At 42.2% G+C, this 18,874-nt stretch overlaps 1 protein-coding gene across 1 annotated transcript in view; it reads left to right on the forward strand.

The window, feature by feature from the left end:
* The window catches only part of LOC121693347, a 51,144-nt gene that overhangs the window by 982 nt on the left and 31,288 nt on the right, over positions 1-18,874 (forward strand). Inside the window, 10 exon segments of the mRNA XM_042072711.1 lie at positions 2,935-3,015; positions 3,251-3,397; positions 6,927-6,968; positions 7,808-8,658; positions 8,660-9,285; positions 11,055-11,138; positions 11,562-11,729; positions 12,884-12,967; positions 15,532-15,678; positions 15,816-15,974. Coding sequence (XP_041928645.1) covers positions 2,997-3,015; positions 3,251-3,397; positions 6,927-6,968; positions 7,808-8,658; positions 8,660-9,285; positions 11,055-11,138; positions 11,562-11,729; positions 12,884-12,967; positions 15,532-15,678; positions 15,816-15,974 — 2,327 coding nt within the window. The 5' untranslated portion in view covers positions 2,935-2,996.

Here is an 18,874-nt window from a genome sequence, read left to right on the forward strand (position 1 = left end):
ACGTTTGTGTCAAATTGTTGACATGAGATATTTTCCATAAACAAGATGCGACAGTAGCCTAGGCTAATCTGAGCGCTGCATATGGAAAAAAAAACTATCATTCATAAACAGTCAGCGTCTCCTCACTATCAGCCCGAGCACACTGACACTACAGGCAAGGCTATTGTTTATTATTTCTACATTATACAGCCTGAAACATTACATTGGCTGACGCATTTTTAACCAAAGCGACTAACAACATGGTAACAGATTAAGTTTTAAAGCAATTCTCAACAATTTTAGGACAATTTAAAAAACGGTAGAGTACAGTAAGAATAAGTGCATCAGTGAGTGCTGTTTTTAACAGTTGAGTGTCAGTTCAAGAAGGCTGGTAAGTGCTGGTATCAGCAAGACTTGTTGTAAGTGGTGCTATGAGAGGAGATGTTCTCTAAAGAGCTGGGTCTTCAGGAGTTTTTTGAAAATGGAGTGTCACCGAGGTGAAGTTAGTTTGATATTTGATATTTGGATATTGGACAGATATTCAATTTAATATCCAGTGACTATAAAAAGAGGTGTGTCTGATGAGTCTCATAAAAGATAACTAGTCTGTCACTAGGTCATATGGGTTGGGAGGTATTGAAAAAAGGAGTCTGTTTCTTTCTATGAAATAATGTATTTTCTTTTAAAAAATCATATAAAATACAGTGTGTATACAGTCGCTAAAAAAGAGGTGTGTCTGATGAGTCCCATATAGGATAACTATTCTGCATTGGTTTGGAGTCAATAGGTCACACGGCTTGCGAGGTATTGAAAAAAGGAGACCATTCCTGATGGCAAATAATGTATTTTCTTTAAAATATTCATATAAAATACAGTGTGCATACAGTGACTATAAAAAGAGGTGTGTCTGATGAGTCCCATATAGGATAACTATTCTGCATTGTTTTGGAGTCACTAGGTCACATGATGTTAAAGCTATTGACAAAAAAGACTATGAAGGTAATTCAGAAGGTACTTTATAGACTGTCCCTAAGTAGGTCGGCTGGGAGCAAGTAGACAGGTCATCTGTTTGTACATTGTCTGCAAACATGGGGTGAAACCGGCTGCATTAAAAAAAAAATTGAATATCTGTCGAATATCCGAATATCAAATATCAAACTAACTTCACCTCAGTCGCATACCTGCCGAAATGTATGCTCGATGAGTACCTGTCCAAAACGCGTTGCAATATGCCCGCCGATGTGGAGGGACTTGCCTAAAAGGACTTTGCTTATGCTATACCGGCATATTGTGCTGATGACTAAAAAGTGCCTTTGAGGCGTCTAGTCTACTCTGCATTTGTAATGCAAACTAATCCTAGCTCTCCAGTGTGTGCGCTAATGATGCGCGGGTCAAGGCTTTTTAAACCCTGCACCAACCCAACCCATCGTGACAGCCAGTCCGCACCGCCCGACCCCTGTTCTGATTTTTAACTCAACCGGCGAAAACGGGCGATAAAAGAAAAAAAGAAACCAATGATGAGTCCTACTTCGTGATTTGCGATAGAAAAATAGATTAGACTTACTCTAATCACACGTTAGGCCTACAAAAGTAATGTAGCGACAAACATAACAATATGAATGTCACAAACATAACAACATGAATGTTACAAAAATAACAACAAGAATGTTACAAACATAACAACATTCAGAATGATTTCAGTAGTAGCCTACAGTATTGTTAGTAGGCTACATCAGTAGCCTATTAACAATAATTTATGTGTGGTGGTTGAGACCTATATTGTTATCGATGATGATGTTGCTGTCTACAGTATGTTGTCTATGTTTGTTTGTTGTTATTTTGTCAATACAAACAGGGTTGTAGTGGAGGCTAAACACAAGTAAACACAGTTTACCCACCTATGACATTTCAGAAATAGAGTTTATCCACCTCTTACGAGTTTATCCACCTCTTAGAGCTTATCCACCTCTCAAAGATGTGTATTCACCAAATGCAACTTTACACTCATCAACACTCTTGGAACCATTTAATACCACTGGTGTTGTTATAAACATTGGACAATAACCTCCACCATCATCAAGCATGTTGCCTTTTTAAAAGTTCTGATACCGCATAGCACAGTCCACCTTACCGTAAATCATAGAATAGTTTACCCACCTCATAGTTTACCCACCTCTTATTTTACCACTACACCCCTGATTACAAATACACATAACATTTCTGAACAGCAGTACCTCTGTAGATTATTCTAGCTTGAGTTTAGGACTATTTAGCATATTTAACTTGTTGGCACACTAGGGGTTTTATCATTACATTAGAGCCACATACAGTAGGTGTGTAGCCTGTACTCTGTTATTGTTTTTGCTACATAGGTGTGTAGCCTACTGTATGTTACTCTGTTATTGTTTTTGCTACATAGGTGTGTGGTCTACTGTATGTTACTCTATTATTGTTTTTGTTGCCTTGCTGCATAACCTGTTGCTCCCTGGGGACAATAAAGTTGAAAGTCGAGTTGAGTGATTAAGGAGGGCTGTTAGGATTCCCTGATAAGTGTTCATGTGGTGTGCAGATTGTATTAGCATGTTAGGATTCCCTGATCAGCATTCAGGTGGACTGTGTGCAGATTGTATTAGCATGTTAGGATTCCCTGATCAGCATTCAGGTGGACTGATTGTAGGCCTATTAGCTTATCATTTGATGTTGAGTGAAGGAATGTACAAGAATTCAGTGAATCGTGGTACCAACACATTTGGCCATGACTGTATGTGTGTGAAAGGTTTAGCTGCAGCTTTGTCATGATCTTGTTCTTATTTGACAGGTCTGTGGGTCTTGGCCTAAATTCTCCCACCGTTGTGACTGGCCTTTCTAATGTTTTGCCATGTTTTGTTGTGTACGGTACATGTGCACATATTTATATTTTGCTGTTTGTTTTTGGTTTTCTGCTGTGCCCCCCAGCATGGCTGTCCTCAGGTGCAGCAGCGGAGTTTGAGTGACATCGGAGAATCCAGACTGTGTGGATGGACTCACCCAGTCAGTGTAAGCCCCCTAAAGGAGGAGCAGTGCAACTGCATCATCAGTTGGGCAGTTTTCAACGCCTCTTGGGGTGTCTCTACATTACATTGTGTTTATTAGTGACGTTGAAGAGGCCTCTGTGCTTATCTCCTTTGTCTGTAGCACTCCCTACTGGAGTATGTCTGCATTACATCATGTATAGTAGTAATGTTGAAAATGTACAGGAGTTCATTATCCTCTCTTGCCTGTCTCTGAGTAGCGCCCCCTAGTGGGGCTTCAGGAGAGGTCAACATCTTAGCTGTGGCTGGAAGTCATGTCTCAGCTCCAACTCAGTCACACAACACAGTCCAGGGCAACATCAGCAACACCTCACATCACCATCTTCATCATCATCACCATCATCACGGTGAGTAAGATGCCAACAGCTCTGCATTAGAGAACCTACTGCTGTGCTACCAAGCAGGGAGGCCAAACTCTCAATCTGTCTTGAGGTTGTTGTAAACCAAAACTAAAGCCCTCTGCAACTCGCAACCTAAAGAAACTAACAGCTATCCTACATGCTAGCCCTACAGTTTGTGTGGTGCACAAACTTGGAAGTAGGTCCTTACTGTGATGTGTGCGTGTGTGTCAACTTGGCAGTAGGAGATTCAGAGAGCTATATTATACTCTAGACAATGTAGCTATATTATACTCAAGACAATCTAGCTATATTATACTCACAATGTAGCTATATTATACTCTATGTTATACTCTAGACAATGTAGCTATACTCTATAGACAATGTAGCTATATTATACCCTAGACAATCTAGCTATATTATACCCAGAGGCGGACAGAGTACACAGCTTCATTACTTGAGTAAAAGTACAGATAACCTTTGCTAAATTTTACTCAAGTACAAGTAAAAGTACAACAGTCAGATGTCTACTTAAGTAAAAGTACTGAAGTACTTGTTTTTAAAAGTACTTGAGTATTAAGAGTACAAGAGTAGTCTACATTTTCTAAATATTGCATTACTACTGCCACAGTGCTTACATTTATGTACAGAAACGTCCTACATGGAGTTATGAAAATTGTTAATGTTAATACGTTGGAGAATGTAAAAGGAATTGAAAGTAAAATCATTTTCATCTTTTTACCATGTTGCCAGGGATGGTCAGTATTTCTAATACATGTATTTAAAATACGTATTTCAAATACAAAATACTATTTTGTAATTGAAACACTTGAAGCGAAAACTATCATGAACTTGTTCAGAAAATTTTAATAGTCTGGCGAGGTGGGGCCACAGGTTGGCACATTTCCGGGATGGACCTGCTGCGTCTTCATCCATTGTCTCGTCCATGGTTTCATCTCTTATCTAAATTTGACCATGGAGTTGACTTTGGCGGAAAGCTGAAGGTGATTGCTGATAGGCTGTCCCAATCAGTGGCACCTGCACAATCCAATCATGTTTGAGAGGGAAACAACAAATTGAGGGTTTTCCGAGATTTTTCTTTTTTCCTTTTTTTTAGAAGAAGTAACGGGTACTCACGGTTATGGATAGAAATGTAGTGGAGTAAAGAGTACAATATTTGCCACTCAAATGTACTTGAGTAAAGTCATGAGTACTCCCCAAAAATGATACTCAATTAAAGTACAGATCCCTCAAAACTGTACTCAAGTAAATGTACTCCGTTACTGTCCGGCTCTGATTATACCCTAGACCAGGGGTCTCAAACACCCGGCCCGCGTCCTGCCCAATTCCGGCCCGCGACGTATGACAAAATAATAATGTAATCCGGCCCTTGAGGCTATTAATTGCGACAAACAACGATACTGATTAAAATAGACGATAGATCCAGGTATGGTGACAAATCTCATTTGTAGGCCTACTCTGCTCCACATGTGCAAGAAATCCAGAGCTTGATTCAAACCCAAAATCGCTGCGCAAAGTTTTCAGGAAATACTTGTATTACATGCGAGAAACACAAAGACGTGCATTTGTAATGACGCGGAAGCGATGCAGGCCATAGTGTTGCAGAAATTAAGCAGAAACAGGCCTACACCAAATGTTGAAAAACGTTCACGTGTGATGAAGTCTTAGGTAAGCTATGTTATTCACCTATTCTAATTCTGAAGGAGAATATCCTTTTGGAGATTATGATCGATCGTCTATGACAGTGATAGTCACGGTGCGTCTGTGAATGGAGGTGCGTGTATACAACGGTGTCCACTAAGCATACCATGCTTGTTTCGACCCTCTGCCCAACATAGCTTGGAGGTTGCAGTGGTAATCGTGATGATAGTGTCCTTAATGGATGTGGTACAGACAGCAGGGCTAGTAGAAATAGGGCTCTAAAGAACTACAAAGTCACCCGCAATATGATGCGAACTTCTGGGTACTGCAGATTACCCGCGATAGGAACTGTTTGACAATACTTTATTGTAGGCCTATATTGTAGTAATTACTAAACCACAACATCTTAGGTGTTGGTATACATCTTAGGTGTTTTCCTGTTAATTTGTTATGTGGGTAATATGAAAAAAGGAAAGTAAACCTGCTTACATATGTTCATCCAGTATTTACTGAAAGGTGCATAATTTGAGGTGCTTGCCATCCAGTGACAAATTAGATGGGGAAATTTACCCCCTTCATAAACTTTTGTTTTACTAAAGATTTTTACATTTACAGTAGGACTTTATCTCTGACTACTTTCAAGCCATGGCCTTTTAAATTTTGATATAAAAATCCAATGGTGTTGCTTTCTTAACCCTGATGCCTAGTTTGCCAGGTTTAAAAAAGTTATGAGAGGAAATCTTTTTATTTGGTGTGAAACACACATACCTGTTTTTATGTTTTTCATTTATTTTATAATTTGTATTAATATTTATTTTATTATTATTTTATTTATAAGCTAAGGTTGCTAGCACAGGTGTCTAAAACTACATAAAAACACTTGCACTTTCTGTTTGCAGTTTTGTGTGGTATTTGAAAAAAAGAACATTGCATTTTCAGAAATAGCTGGCCCTCCAATCAGATGACGTTGGCAGAATTGGCCCCCAGCTCATTTGAGTTTGAGACCCCTGCCCTAGACAATCTAGCTATGTTATACTCTAGACAATGCAGCTATACTCTATAGACAATGTAGCTATGTTATACTCACAATGTAGCTATATTATACTCTAGACAATGTAGCTATATTATACCCTAGACCAGGGGTGTCAAACTCATATTAGATGATATAGGTCAACTGGATGTGAATATTTGTTTCTCTAATTTTCTCTTCCTACCCAAAACATCTGGGGGGCCGCATTAATCCTGCTGGTGGGCCTGATCTGGCCCCCGGGCCTTATGTTTGACACCCCTGCCCTAGACAATGTAGCTATATTATAATCTAGACAGTGTAGCTATACTCTAGACAATGTAGCTATGTTATACTCTAGACAATGTAGCTATATTATACTCTAGACAATGTAGCTATACTCTAGACAATGTAACTATATTATACCCTAGACAATGTAGCTATACTCCAGACAATGTAGCTATATTATACTCTAGACTAGACAATGTAGCAATATTATACTCTAGACAATGTAGCTATATTATACTCTAGACAATGTAGCTATGTTATACTCTAGACTAGACAATCTAGCTATATTATACCCTAGACAATCTAGCTATATTATACTCTAGACAATCTAGCTATGTTATACCCTAGACAGTGTAGCTACGTTATATATGTAGATGTTATATATGTAGCTATGTTATAGATGTAGCTATGTTATAGATGTAGATGTTATATATGTAGCTATGTTATAGATGTAGCTATGTTATATGGGCTGCTGTGGCCTCTGTGACTTCTTAGCAGGTAACACAGTTGTTCCCTCAACAGTGTGTTTGAGCGGAGACTGAATAGGCCCAAACTAAAGTCGTCTTCTCTAACACTATGCAGGCACCCGGGATTCAGCTATAGCCAAACCCATACAGGAAGTAGGTAAGTGTTCACTGTTGATTCAGCTATGGCCAAACCCATACAGGAAGTAGGTAAGTGTTCACTGTTGAAATATCTGGTGAGTGTTCACTGTTGAAATATCTGGTGTTTAAAATAATATTTCTCCTACATGTCTATCAGAGTTCTTTATATTTCGAACCATTGCCATGCTCACATACTCCTATGCTCACATACACACAAACACACAAACACCTATGCTCACATACACACACACACACACACACACACACACACACACACACTCCCTCCCTACCTGTAATGCAGTAGTTCTTAAACTCAGGGTCGCCACACACGCCTATACTCACACACACACACACACCTATGCTCACGCACACACACACACACACACTCCCTACCTGTAGAGCAGTAGTTATTAAACTAAGGGTCGCCACATGTTTCTGAGTAGCTCTCCAAAAAGTTCAAGGAAAATAGTCATATACCTGATAACACAGTCAACTGGTAAAGTTTGTTCCTATCAAATCAAATTCACAGTCTACAAAAAGAGAAGGAGAAGGAGATGAAAGGGGCCTTAAAGCTCATATGAAACGTATTAAGCTGTTTTGGGGCCTTAAACCTCATATGAAACTTATTAAGCTGTTTTGGGCACATATGAAACTTATTAAGCTGTTTTGGGGCCTTAAAGCTCATACAGTATGAAACTTATTAAGCTGTTTTGGGTGCTGATCAGCTATGGGAATAAGCTACTGCTAATAGAAAACATTAGTAGCTTTTGTCCATATTCATTTTGTCAAAGTAAGTCCTTGCTGCTGTATCAGATGCTTGTGTGTTTAGTAACGTACATGTCGCTTTTGATTATGTTGCAGACCTGATCCAAATGACCTCTGATTATAAGAAGTGGATCTGCTCACAGTATGAGAGAGTGCAAGAGTACAACTCACTCCCATGTGAAGATGTGGCATTGACTGACCGCTACACTGACCTGCTGATAGTCCAGAAACACGGTGAGGAGGAACAGAAAAAAAGGGAGATCTCTTTCAGAGGGGAAAGTTTCTTCAGTGCCAGAGAGACATACCAAAGCTCCACCGTGGACCAGTTATTCAGGCCTGATGGCCGAGATGTTCCTAAAGCAGTCATTCTTCAGGGCCACTCTGGACATGGCAAATCCTTTACGTTACAGAAGATCATGTTGGACTGGGCATCAGGCAACCTCTACCAGGATCGATTTGAACTTATTTTACATTTGAGATGTAAAGAGCTGAACCATGTTACTGTACAAAGATGTGTGATAGATTTTGTGAGCTGCAGTCAGACATTTACCCCACTGATCTCACAGAAGCTAAAGGACTCACCACAGAAGGTACTCGTCCTCATAGATGGATTTGATGAACTGCAATTCACAATGAGTGAAATCAATAACTCATCTGTGACAGACCATTTCACACCAGCTCCTGTTAAGGGCATTCTGAGTGCTCTGTTGAAGGGGTTAATCCTTTCTAATTGCTTCCTGCTGGTCACCACCAGGCCCACTGCTGCAGACACGCTGAGCAAATTGCTCAAACGCCCTCAGCGTTACACTGAGACTCTGGGTTTCTCTGAGAGGGGGGTGCAGAAGTACTTTGAGAAGTTCTGTCAAGATAAGCAGGTAGCAGAGAAGGCATTGAGCAGAGTAAAGGCAAACGAAACACTCTTCACTTCCTGCTCCATTCCAGTCTCCAGATCTAGCAAGTGTTCCCTTCCTGTGCAAATTCCTCCTGAAGAAGAATGTCCGAAAGAAAGAAATGTTCAGTTTCATGCATCTGAGTTTCCAGGAGTTCTTCACTGCACTCTACTACACCTTTGACCAGAATGAGGAGAAAGTCGAAGAGCTGCTCAAATCTTTCCAAGGGGGTGAAATGAAATCGCATCTCCTACCTGTCATTCAGTTTCTGTTTGGCCTCTCAAATAGAGAAGTCATGCAGGACTTAGAGCATCTCAAACTGCCTTCCCCATCCTCCATTCGAAGGCAGCTAGAAGAGTGGATGCTTGGACTCATCAAAAGGAATTCGGACTCTAAGAAGGCTGGCATGACCCTCTTCATACTCCACTGTCTCTATGAGCTCCATGAGGGAAAGCCATGCGAGGACAACCATGAGGAAACTCCATTTGTGCGCAGAGCCATGGAGGCTTGGGGTGTGATGAATTTTTACTCCATTCCCCTGACGAGGACAGACTGCTGGGTGCTGCTCTACTGCCTGCAGTGCTGCCCAACCATCAGAAGCCTGAATCTCGAAAAGTGCAACATAACAGCAGACAAGCTGAGGATGCTGCAGCCTGCACTGAGCAGGTGTGAGGAACTGGGGTAAGATCAGCTGGGGTAAGAGTAGCTGGGGTAAGAGCAGCTGGGGTAGGTGTAGCTGGGGTAAGAGCAACTGGGGTAGGTGTAGCTGGGGTAAGAGCAGCTGGGGTAGGTGTAGCTGGGGTAAGAGCAGCTGGGGTAGGTGTAGCTGGGGTAAGAGCAGCTGGGGTAGGTGGAGCTGGGGTAAGATCAGCTGGGGTAGGTGTAGCTGGGGTAAGAGCAGCTGGGGTAGGTGGAGCTGGGGTAAGAGCAGCTGGGGTAGGTGGAGCTGGGGTAAGATCAGCTGGGGTAGGTGTAGCTGGGGTAAGAGCAGCTGGGGTAGGTGTAGCTGGGGTAAGAGCAGCTGAGCAGGTGTGAGGAGCTGGGGTAAGATCAGCTGGGGTAAGAGCAGCTGGGGTAACTGGAGCTGAGCAGGTGTGAGGAGCTGCGTAACTGGAGCTGGGGTAAGTGGAGCTGGGGTAACTGGAGCTGAGCAGTTGTGAGGAGCTGGGGTAAGAGCAGCTGGGGTAACTGGATCTGAGCAGGTGTGAGGAGCTGGGGTAAGAGCAGCTAGGGTAACTGGAGCTGAGCAGGTGTGAGGAGCTGCGTAACTGGAGCTGGGGTAACTGGAGCTGGGGTAAGTGGAGCTGGGGTAAGTGGACCTGTATATTTTGCCCCTCTGGTGCCTCTCAGTCCACAGCACTGGTAACCAAACGTGTGAGTCTTGTTGGTTACAAATCTTAGACAAGCATGTTTGGAACTATTTTGGGGGGCACAATTTAATGTCTTTAAACTTGATGAGTTGGCACTATCGTGATTGTGTAAATTGTGATTGTGGTGTTGGTGGCAGATATCATGGCAGTCCAAAAGCATGTGTTGCTGGATCTCATTAGCATGTGTTGCTGGATCTCATTAGCATGTGTTGGATCTCATTAGCATGTGTTGGATCTCATTAGCATGTGTTTGATCTCATTAGCATGCGTTGCTGGATCTCATTAGCATGTGTTGGATCTCATTAGCATGTGTTGCTGGATCTCATTAGCATGTGCTGGATCTCATTAGCATGTGTTGGATCTCATTAGCATGTGCTGGATCTCATTAGCATGTGTTGGATCTCATTAGCATGTGTTGGATCTCATTAGCCCGTGTTGCTGGATCTCATTAGCATGTCAGGGGCCATGTAATAGCACAACTGATGCATTAACTGTGCTCTAGTCAGTTAATGCATTGGAAAAAAACGAATTGCAACAGTGTGTGTGTGTGTGTGTGTGTGCCACTCTGTCACCATCATAGACCTCTGAAGTTCGCCTACAAAAAAGAACCAAAACGGCCATCTTTGCCCATATAAGGAGATCCGGTTGTTAATTGAACCTAACTACCTATGGCAAGTTGCATTGCAAGTTAGCTCTAGGGAAGCAATAATCTAAGTGTGCCGCCTTCATGTACCGGAGATCACAGTATCCACTCGAAGGCAGAGGACAAAGTGTGTTCAGGAAAACGTCTGCATTTCAGACTTTTTCATCCCCACGAGAGTTTAAAAGATGCGATAATTAAAAATCCCCATGTTATTTTCCCATAGGAAAAATCGCCAGATACCGGATGTCAAAGATGGCTGCTTTTTTGTAGGCGAACTTCAGAGGTCCATTACTCTGTAGACTTCTGTGTTTGTAATGCCAGCTACCACCATCATTACTTTGTCTCTGGACATTTATCCACTATCTCTGTCGATACTGTGCACAAATCATCCAACTTTCAGTTCCAGGAATTCTGATTCAGTATGTCTGTGTGTGAAGGTTGGCTGTGCAGGACCTATCTGATGAGGATGTAGATGTTCTGATCTCGGCGCTCGGGAAGGACAAGCTCTTGCACCAACTGTAGTAAGCCCATTCTCATCCCCAATGATGCGTCTACAATTCCAAAATATGCGGCTTCTTACATTAGGCTGCAGTGTAATGTAAATGATTTTGTAAGCAAGTCAAGCCAAGTCAGGTCAAGCCAAGCCAAGTCAGGCCACCATAAAGCAAGTCTGCTTAGGGCACCTCATAGACCTTTGAAGTTCGCCTTCAAAAACGACCAAAAGTTGCCATCTTTGCCCATATAAGGAGATCAGGATCTCTTGGATGGGCTAAGATTTGGGTCCTTATCAGCAACCCTGTAGCAGACACAGGAAGTTATGCCCCTCGAGATCTTCATTTCAACAGAGTTGTTTACATCTGCTGAGTTCTATTATTCATCCCCATGACAACATAATCATACGTAAGACTAAAATGTGTGTGTGTTTTGTGGGCTCTACCCAACAGTGTAGACCACAGCAGTCTGTCAGAGGAGAGTGTGCAGCAGCTCCTGAGCGCCCTCTCAAGGCAGAAGTGTGTCGGTGCAGTTATGCTGTCCGTGAGGACCATCTCCTTCTCCACTGCTGAGAGGCTCCTGCAGTTCAGCAGGACACAGATGAAGAGCCATGTGGTGGTGTATGTGATGCCATAATATCTATAGCTCTCTGTTTGTGTATTATTGGAGAAGTCTATGTATGTCCTTACATATACGAACATGGCATAAACTGCGGCATAAACTTTGGCATCTACAGTCTGCACAAACTGCATCTACAGTCTGCACAAACTGCATGTCCCTTTTTACGTTCTGTTTACCAAACCTGAACCTCACGTTCCGCCTCTCTAACATCATTTACGCTGGCCACAACTGAACAGTATCATGCATTCACAAGCACTGTTTCTCGCTGTTTAACCAGTCTGGATTACGCCTGCTTTGCTGAAACCTTTGTGCAACAAATGTGTGTGCTGTGCGCTGCCACCCAGTTTCGATGCATACTCCAAAATACCCAAGATATCTGTGTGTGTGTGTGTGTGTGTGTGTGTGTGTGTGTGTGTGTGTGTGTGTGTGTGATTTTCTTTTTATCAATATGTTTGTTCTGACTGAAAATGAAACTGACACATGCCAAAAGACAATGTGGTAGAAACATGGAATCAGAAAAAGAAGCATTTTAATTTTTGTAAATTTTTTATGAAAAATGGTGTTTCAAATTATTCATACCCTTTTTAAATAGTCAGCGGAAACATCTTTATTTGCCATCACATCTCTCAAAATGGGTCTTATAATACCTACCAAGCCTCTCCATGTCTCCACAATGATTCTAGACCGCACCTTTTTAGCAGCAATCCAGGTTTCCTTTCCCCATCACTCTGGCCTTGTGCTCAATTTTTTGACAGATTGAGGTCTGGACTCAGGATGGGCCACTCTAAAATGTTGATATTGTTTTCTATTAACAATTTCTTGCCTTGTTTTGCTTGTTATGATGTTCGTGGAATATCGTGGAATGTGTAGTTTATCCGTTGGTGTTTGAAAAAAAAAAAAAAAAAAAACGCAGTCTCACGAGGAAGTGACATCATTTCACATGTCACAATGGACAAGGGAATCGCAGGTTGTGTATGGCAGCAGGCTGTGTGTGTGTGTGTGTGTGTACTGTGTTGTGCCTCACCCAGTGTTATGTATGGCAGCAGGCTGTGTGTGTGTGTGTGTGTGTGTGTGTGTGTGTGTGTGTGTGTGTGTGTGTGTGTGTGTGTGTGTGTGTACTGTGTTGTGCCTCACCCAGTGTTATGTATGGCAGGGTATGCCTATCTGAGGAGACGGGACCAGATGGACAGAGTCTGTGCTCAGGTGTTATACTGGGTCGAGATCAGGACAATTCTGTGTAAGTCCGTTTCACACACACACACACACACACACACACACACCAGGGTTGTGCAAAATACCAGAATTGAATTAATGGCAGCCCATAGAACCGTCAGGTAAAAAGTTGTGAAATTTGGCAGACTGATTGGGAAAAGTCCCATGATTCATTTCACCAAGTTTCATATCGGCACCTCGACATGATGGATTTTCCCCCATGTTGGATTTTGGCGAAAATCAAACTCAATTTTCACAGGTTACAAATGTTGTCCGATCGTCACCAAACTTGACACACATTATCTTCAGACCATGTCTTACAAAGGCATTACTTTCTGGAGCCAAAAGCGTTTACCCGTGACAGCCTATTGAAATTGGTGGCAAAGCCGCCAAACAGGAAGTGAGCTCATATCATGTATCAAAACCAAACTTGGTACATTAGGCTTGTTCGTTATTGCGGTGGTCTTCACCTGCATCCAGTTCTTGCAGTGGTCTTTCTACGGACTGCACAAGCTGAAACCCACCCTCATGACGTCAGTTCAAAGATGTGATAGGATTGTTTGGAAGGAATCTCCCCATGACGATTTTGACAGGTTTCTCATGCTGCTTCCTTATGTTGGAATATGCGAAAATTAATAGAAATTGAAGGGATAGCTTCTTATATGTGATTTCTGCAACAATGGTAGGCTAGCCTACTGAAAACGTTTGGATATTCTGTTATTTTATGCTATTGGTTAAATAGATAGACACACATGGAAAACACTTGATATTGAATGTATATGCTTCAATGCAGGCTTGTTAACTGTATGACAACAGTGGTTTATTTAAACTACATCATAGCAATTTATTTCACCAGTCATCATGTTTATTTTAAGGAGTAAGAATGAAAGTTATTGTAATATAAGGGGAAGGAAAACTTGTATTTTGTAAAAAGGACTCTTAAGTTGAAGACTTTGTTATTTGACCTGTGATCTCTAGTTCCTGTTAAGGTAAAAAGAAGGCAGCCATTTTAGTTTGACTAGAGAGAGAAGAGGCACATGTAATGACACAGCAGATGGAAGTGATGTTTGCCCTGCACATCTAATCCTGGTGTTTTCTTGCGGCAAAGCCAGTAAGTTTATTGATAAACCTGTAAGAAAATAGAAAAGAAAGGTTAGATATTTTATGTGACTATTTGATTTGGTTAATTAGAAGTATACTTACCTGAAAGGCTGAAAGATTAGCATAACCTATAAAAGAAAGAAATTATCCTATAATTTGTAGCATGTTATACTTACCTGTGTAATTTGTATTTATTGTAGTTTTACCTTTTCTTGATTAAATTCGTCCAAAAACGACACTCTGCCTGTTCCTTGGTGAAGATAATGAGGAAACGAGTTTAACTTAGCCTGGGTGTTCCATGCTGCCTTGCGCGTGATTTGATTCACGCTGCTAAGGCAGCCTGGAAACTACCGCCCTAATTTTTGCCTCAGATAGGGAACCAATCACAGAACAGGGGGGAAAGCAAGACGATGATGAGCTATGCACAGACGCATTTGATAGACATCCGTGGCACCCAATAAACGGATCTGGGCATTTTTTTCAAATACGAGAAAATGAACGTTTGGTTCCCAGACCACGTCTCATTGAGAAGTGGTGGCGCTAGCCAGGCTAAGTTTAACTTGCTGTTTCATGCTAGATGAGAACAGTACAGTTATACTGTATTTATTGCACACAAAATTCCACGATATCTCCCGTAATGTCCCCCGTGATTCACATCAGGCAGACTGTAGCCGGTCTGTCCGGGATAAGCTGCCTTCTGTTGTAGCTCCTCCCGGCTTGCCTTTGAAGATCACGTTGACGTAGAAAGTCAGCCAAAGTCAGCCGCAGTTCATCTCGAACGGGCCTATTGACTCATGACCCCATTAGGAGGTCAACAAATTTCACAAATTTCATCTGATCTTCACAAAAATCGGCGCAGACCATCTTCAGGCCATGCCTTATCAGTGCATTACTTTCTGCAGTGGTCACCAACCTTTTTGAGCCCAAGATCCCTGCCTCTGCCCTGAACAAAGGCAAGATTTACCTTGAAGCGTCAAAAGTGAAGCTTTTTCAGCCCTTTTCAGTTGGCACTAAGCAGTAAGCACACTGTGCATCACCAATATGTCTTAGTATCTTTAATTCACTGTAAAAATGAAGACTATAATGGCCTATTTGATGTCTGGATACCAGCTGATACATTCGCTGACATCGATACACCGTACGATACATGTGAATGATGAGTACCAGCACCTTTTTGTCTCCACTTCAAGCACTGAGTGCATATATACAGTGGAGTAGCGACTAGCGAGCATGAAAATGGTCAATCTTACATTCCTTCCTGGGGGGCGCTGTGGCACAACAGGCTACAGTGCTCATACCATATACGGGTCCAAGTGCCCACGGGGACCCAGGTTCGAATCCTGCGGTCATATCCCGGTCCCACCCCATCTCTCTCTCCCACTTACTTCCTGTCTCACTCTTCACTGTCCTATACAAATAAAGGCAAAAAGCCCAAAAAATATACTTTAAAAAAAAAATCTTACATTCCTTCCCTTTGCTGGGTTTCAGCTTAGGGATCGCCCACTATGGAGATTCTTCCCCTGAATCAGAAACCTCAGGACTGCAGCTGGCGCTTCATCTCTCCTCAGAGCTCTCCAGCACCAAGCTGAGGGAGACCCTCCACATGTTTCACCAGCTGACACATTCAGCAGAGAAGTGAGTCTTTTCTCTCGGTTTCCGTCTTGAATATTTATTAACTATTAACTAAATTGTAGTGCAGGTCTTGTGTATATTCCTGTGAAAATGACTCTGTGTTTGTGTGTGTGTGTGTGTGTGTGTGTTACATACTGCAGCAGTCCAGAGTATGACGAGTGTGTGGATGCTCTAATGGCGCATCTGTCCTCTCTGCCTGATCTGATGAAGGTGACTCTGTTGACGGGCTGCCTGACTGAGATCTGGGCCAATAGGATCCTCACCCTCATCCACACCTGCCCCCAGTTAAGGGAAGTCCAGTAAGTGCAATACAGTAAGCCCATATGATCTACATGGGTTAGTGTGCAATAAGTCCATATGATCTACATGGGTTAGTGCGCAGTAAGTCCATATGATCTACATGGGTTAGTGCAGTAAGCCCATATCAGGGCTCTACAGTGCGCCCATTTCACTCGCACATGTGAGTAAATATGATGCCGTGCGAGTGCAAAAAAATATTTAGGCGCACTGGTGCGAATGACTTCTAACTATGTCAATGTTTGTCTACAAAATACACCGCAACATCGAGAAACATTACTGTGCAAACCATAGAATCACGTCGCGAATGCAGCATAAAAACTACACCTCCCATCAACGTTAGCAGTTTCGCGTTGTGACTCGCTAGTAGTCGCTTCTATCAAATCCAAGAGCGCGCAGAAAAAGCGGAAAGTTAGACTAGCCAGCTAAGATGCAAAGATTGAAGAAATTAGTTCTTCTATCCACCGAATTCATCGGATATAGGAGGAACAGGATGAGATTCTGAGGGTGCAGTGAGAGAAGGAAAGGTAACCTAATATGCCTTTTAGCCCAGCTGACGTATTGGCTGCAATATGCAAAATATAGCTGTAGCGAACAGGCACAAAAGTAGCCTCCCGTATTACTCCCATTTTATTCAAAGTTAGAACGCTGACAACTCCAGGCTTCCACGCATGCTTGGTTGTTTACACCGAATACAAGCTGAAGTGCAAAACTAAAGTTTGCCTACCTAACGTTTGCCTCCTGCCCCCATCAATGCAGATATATTAAAATATCTAAATATCTATCAAGGCTGCCTATATTAAAAAAAAAAAGGATAAAAAACTATATATATATCCTTGATAGCCTATGTTGGGTTTGTGGAAGAGAAAATGGACTGTTTTAGTAGTAGTATTAGGCAGTATGCAGTCAGATAGGTCACCATGGGCATATTTGGATTAGCTACAGATGGATTCACAAATAAATAAATTAGCCTACATTTGGCAGGATACTTGATATACAGGCTAAATGCCAATATGGCAATGTATTTAATTATTTTACATTAACAAAATGTAGGAAAATAGAACAGACTGAAAATAAAGTAGGCACTGATCTTTAAAATCCTGTTTCCTGTAGCCTAAATGTTGTCAGTCATTCTTAATATTTGCAATTGGTGCACTGGCATGTTTAACTGTTAGCTGCAGTATAATGTTAGATTATGTGTAAGTTAAGTACAGAAGTGACTGTGCGCCCATATTTTTGTCTGTGCTCCTACATTTTTTAACTTGGGTGCACAAGTGCTCCTGGAAAAAAATGTTTGTGTAGAGCCCTGCACATGATCTACATGGGTTAGTGTGCAATAAGCCCATATGATCCACATGGGTTAGTGTGCAGTAAGCCCATATGATCAACAAAACAGGTACAGTAATTATGACCGCCGCGCAGCGAAGCGGCGGTCATATAGGTTTAGTCAGATTTTTTTCTTTTTTTTTTTCTTTTTCGCATGCCCAAATTTCCGTCAATGATTCCCGGGACACTAAAAGACCGGGGTACACGAAACTTGGTGGGCATGTAACCCCACATGGATAGCATGGAACCATCGTTTTTCGTTTTGATCTGTAGCCCCCCCGCTGGACTGGACCCCCCGAAAGGAGGGTAGGGCAGACACAGTTTTCTGTGAATATCTCGAAAACCGTAGGGTTTAGGAGGACCATTTTTTTTTTGTATGTTGATCTCAAGGGGCCATGTCAACCCATTCCATAACCACTCATTTCATGTATAGCGCCACCTAGTTAAACACAAAAAAGTAAAAATGAGGTGTTGTAATTGAAGGTATCTGTGACCTAACATAGTCAAAACTGCACGAAATTGGAAGTGTAGGATCATTATGACACCCTCTGTATGCAGTTTTGTGGAATTCCGTTCATGGGGGGCCACACAATAAATTAATTTATGTTACTATACACCAACTGGCCTGTAGGTGGCCGGAGACAGTTTTCTGTGAATATCTCGAGAACCGTAGGGCCTAGGAGGTCCACCTTTTTTATGTATGTTGGTCTTAAGGGGGCATGTCAACCCATCCCATTACCACTTATTTCATGTATAGCGCCACCTAGTTAAAAATTAAAAAGCAAAAAATTAGGTGTTTTCATCACAATATCTCTGGCTGACAAGGTCAAAACTGCACGAAATTAAAAGTGTAGGATCATTATGACACCCTCCGAATGCATGCCAAGTTTTGTGTACTTTCGTTCATGGGGGGCCTTACAATAAAATAATTTATGTGTACATTTAGTGACCGTACACCAACAAGGATTCCCGGGACACTGAAAGACCGGGGTACACAAAACTTGGTAGGCATGTACCCCCACATGGATAACATGGAACCGTCATTCTTCGTTTTGATCTGTAGCCCCCGCCCCCCCCGCTGGACTGGACCCCCCGAAAGGAGGGTTGGGCAGACACAGTTCTCTGTGAATATCTTGAGAACTGTAGGGCCTAGGATGACCAATTTTTTCCGTATGTTTGCCTCCAGGGGTCATGTTAGCCCATTCCATGTGCACACATGTGCATAAACAGATACACACGCACACACATACATTTACAGTAATCATACGTATGACACATACTCACACAGTAGACATATGTACGCATGCATGCACATGCACAAACACACATACGCAGGCAAACACACAAGCACGCACATCGTCCCCGGGGACCACCACCACCCCCCGGTGGTGCACACATATACACATGCACACACACAGGCACCCACATACTATCGGTATTAGAACGGCTGATACATAATTACAAATTCAGTAGGATTAAAAGAAAGCCAAAATAAATATTCATCATCATCATGGCTGCATTTTCAGTATTGGCGAGAAGTAGTCGTTTGTCCACTAGATGGCGCATCGTTGCAGTG

Source organism: Alosa sapidissima, chromosome 19, assembly GCF_018492685.1.
Source record: "Alosa sapidissima isolate fAloSap1 chromosome 19, fAloSap1.pri, whole genome shotgun sequence".
NCBI classification, from domain to species: domain Eukaryota; kingdom Metazoa; phylum Chordata; class Actinopteri; order Clupeiformes; family Clupeidae; genus Alosa; species Alosa sapidissima.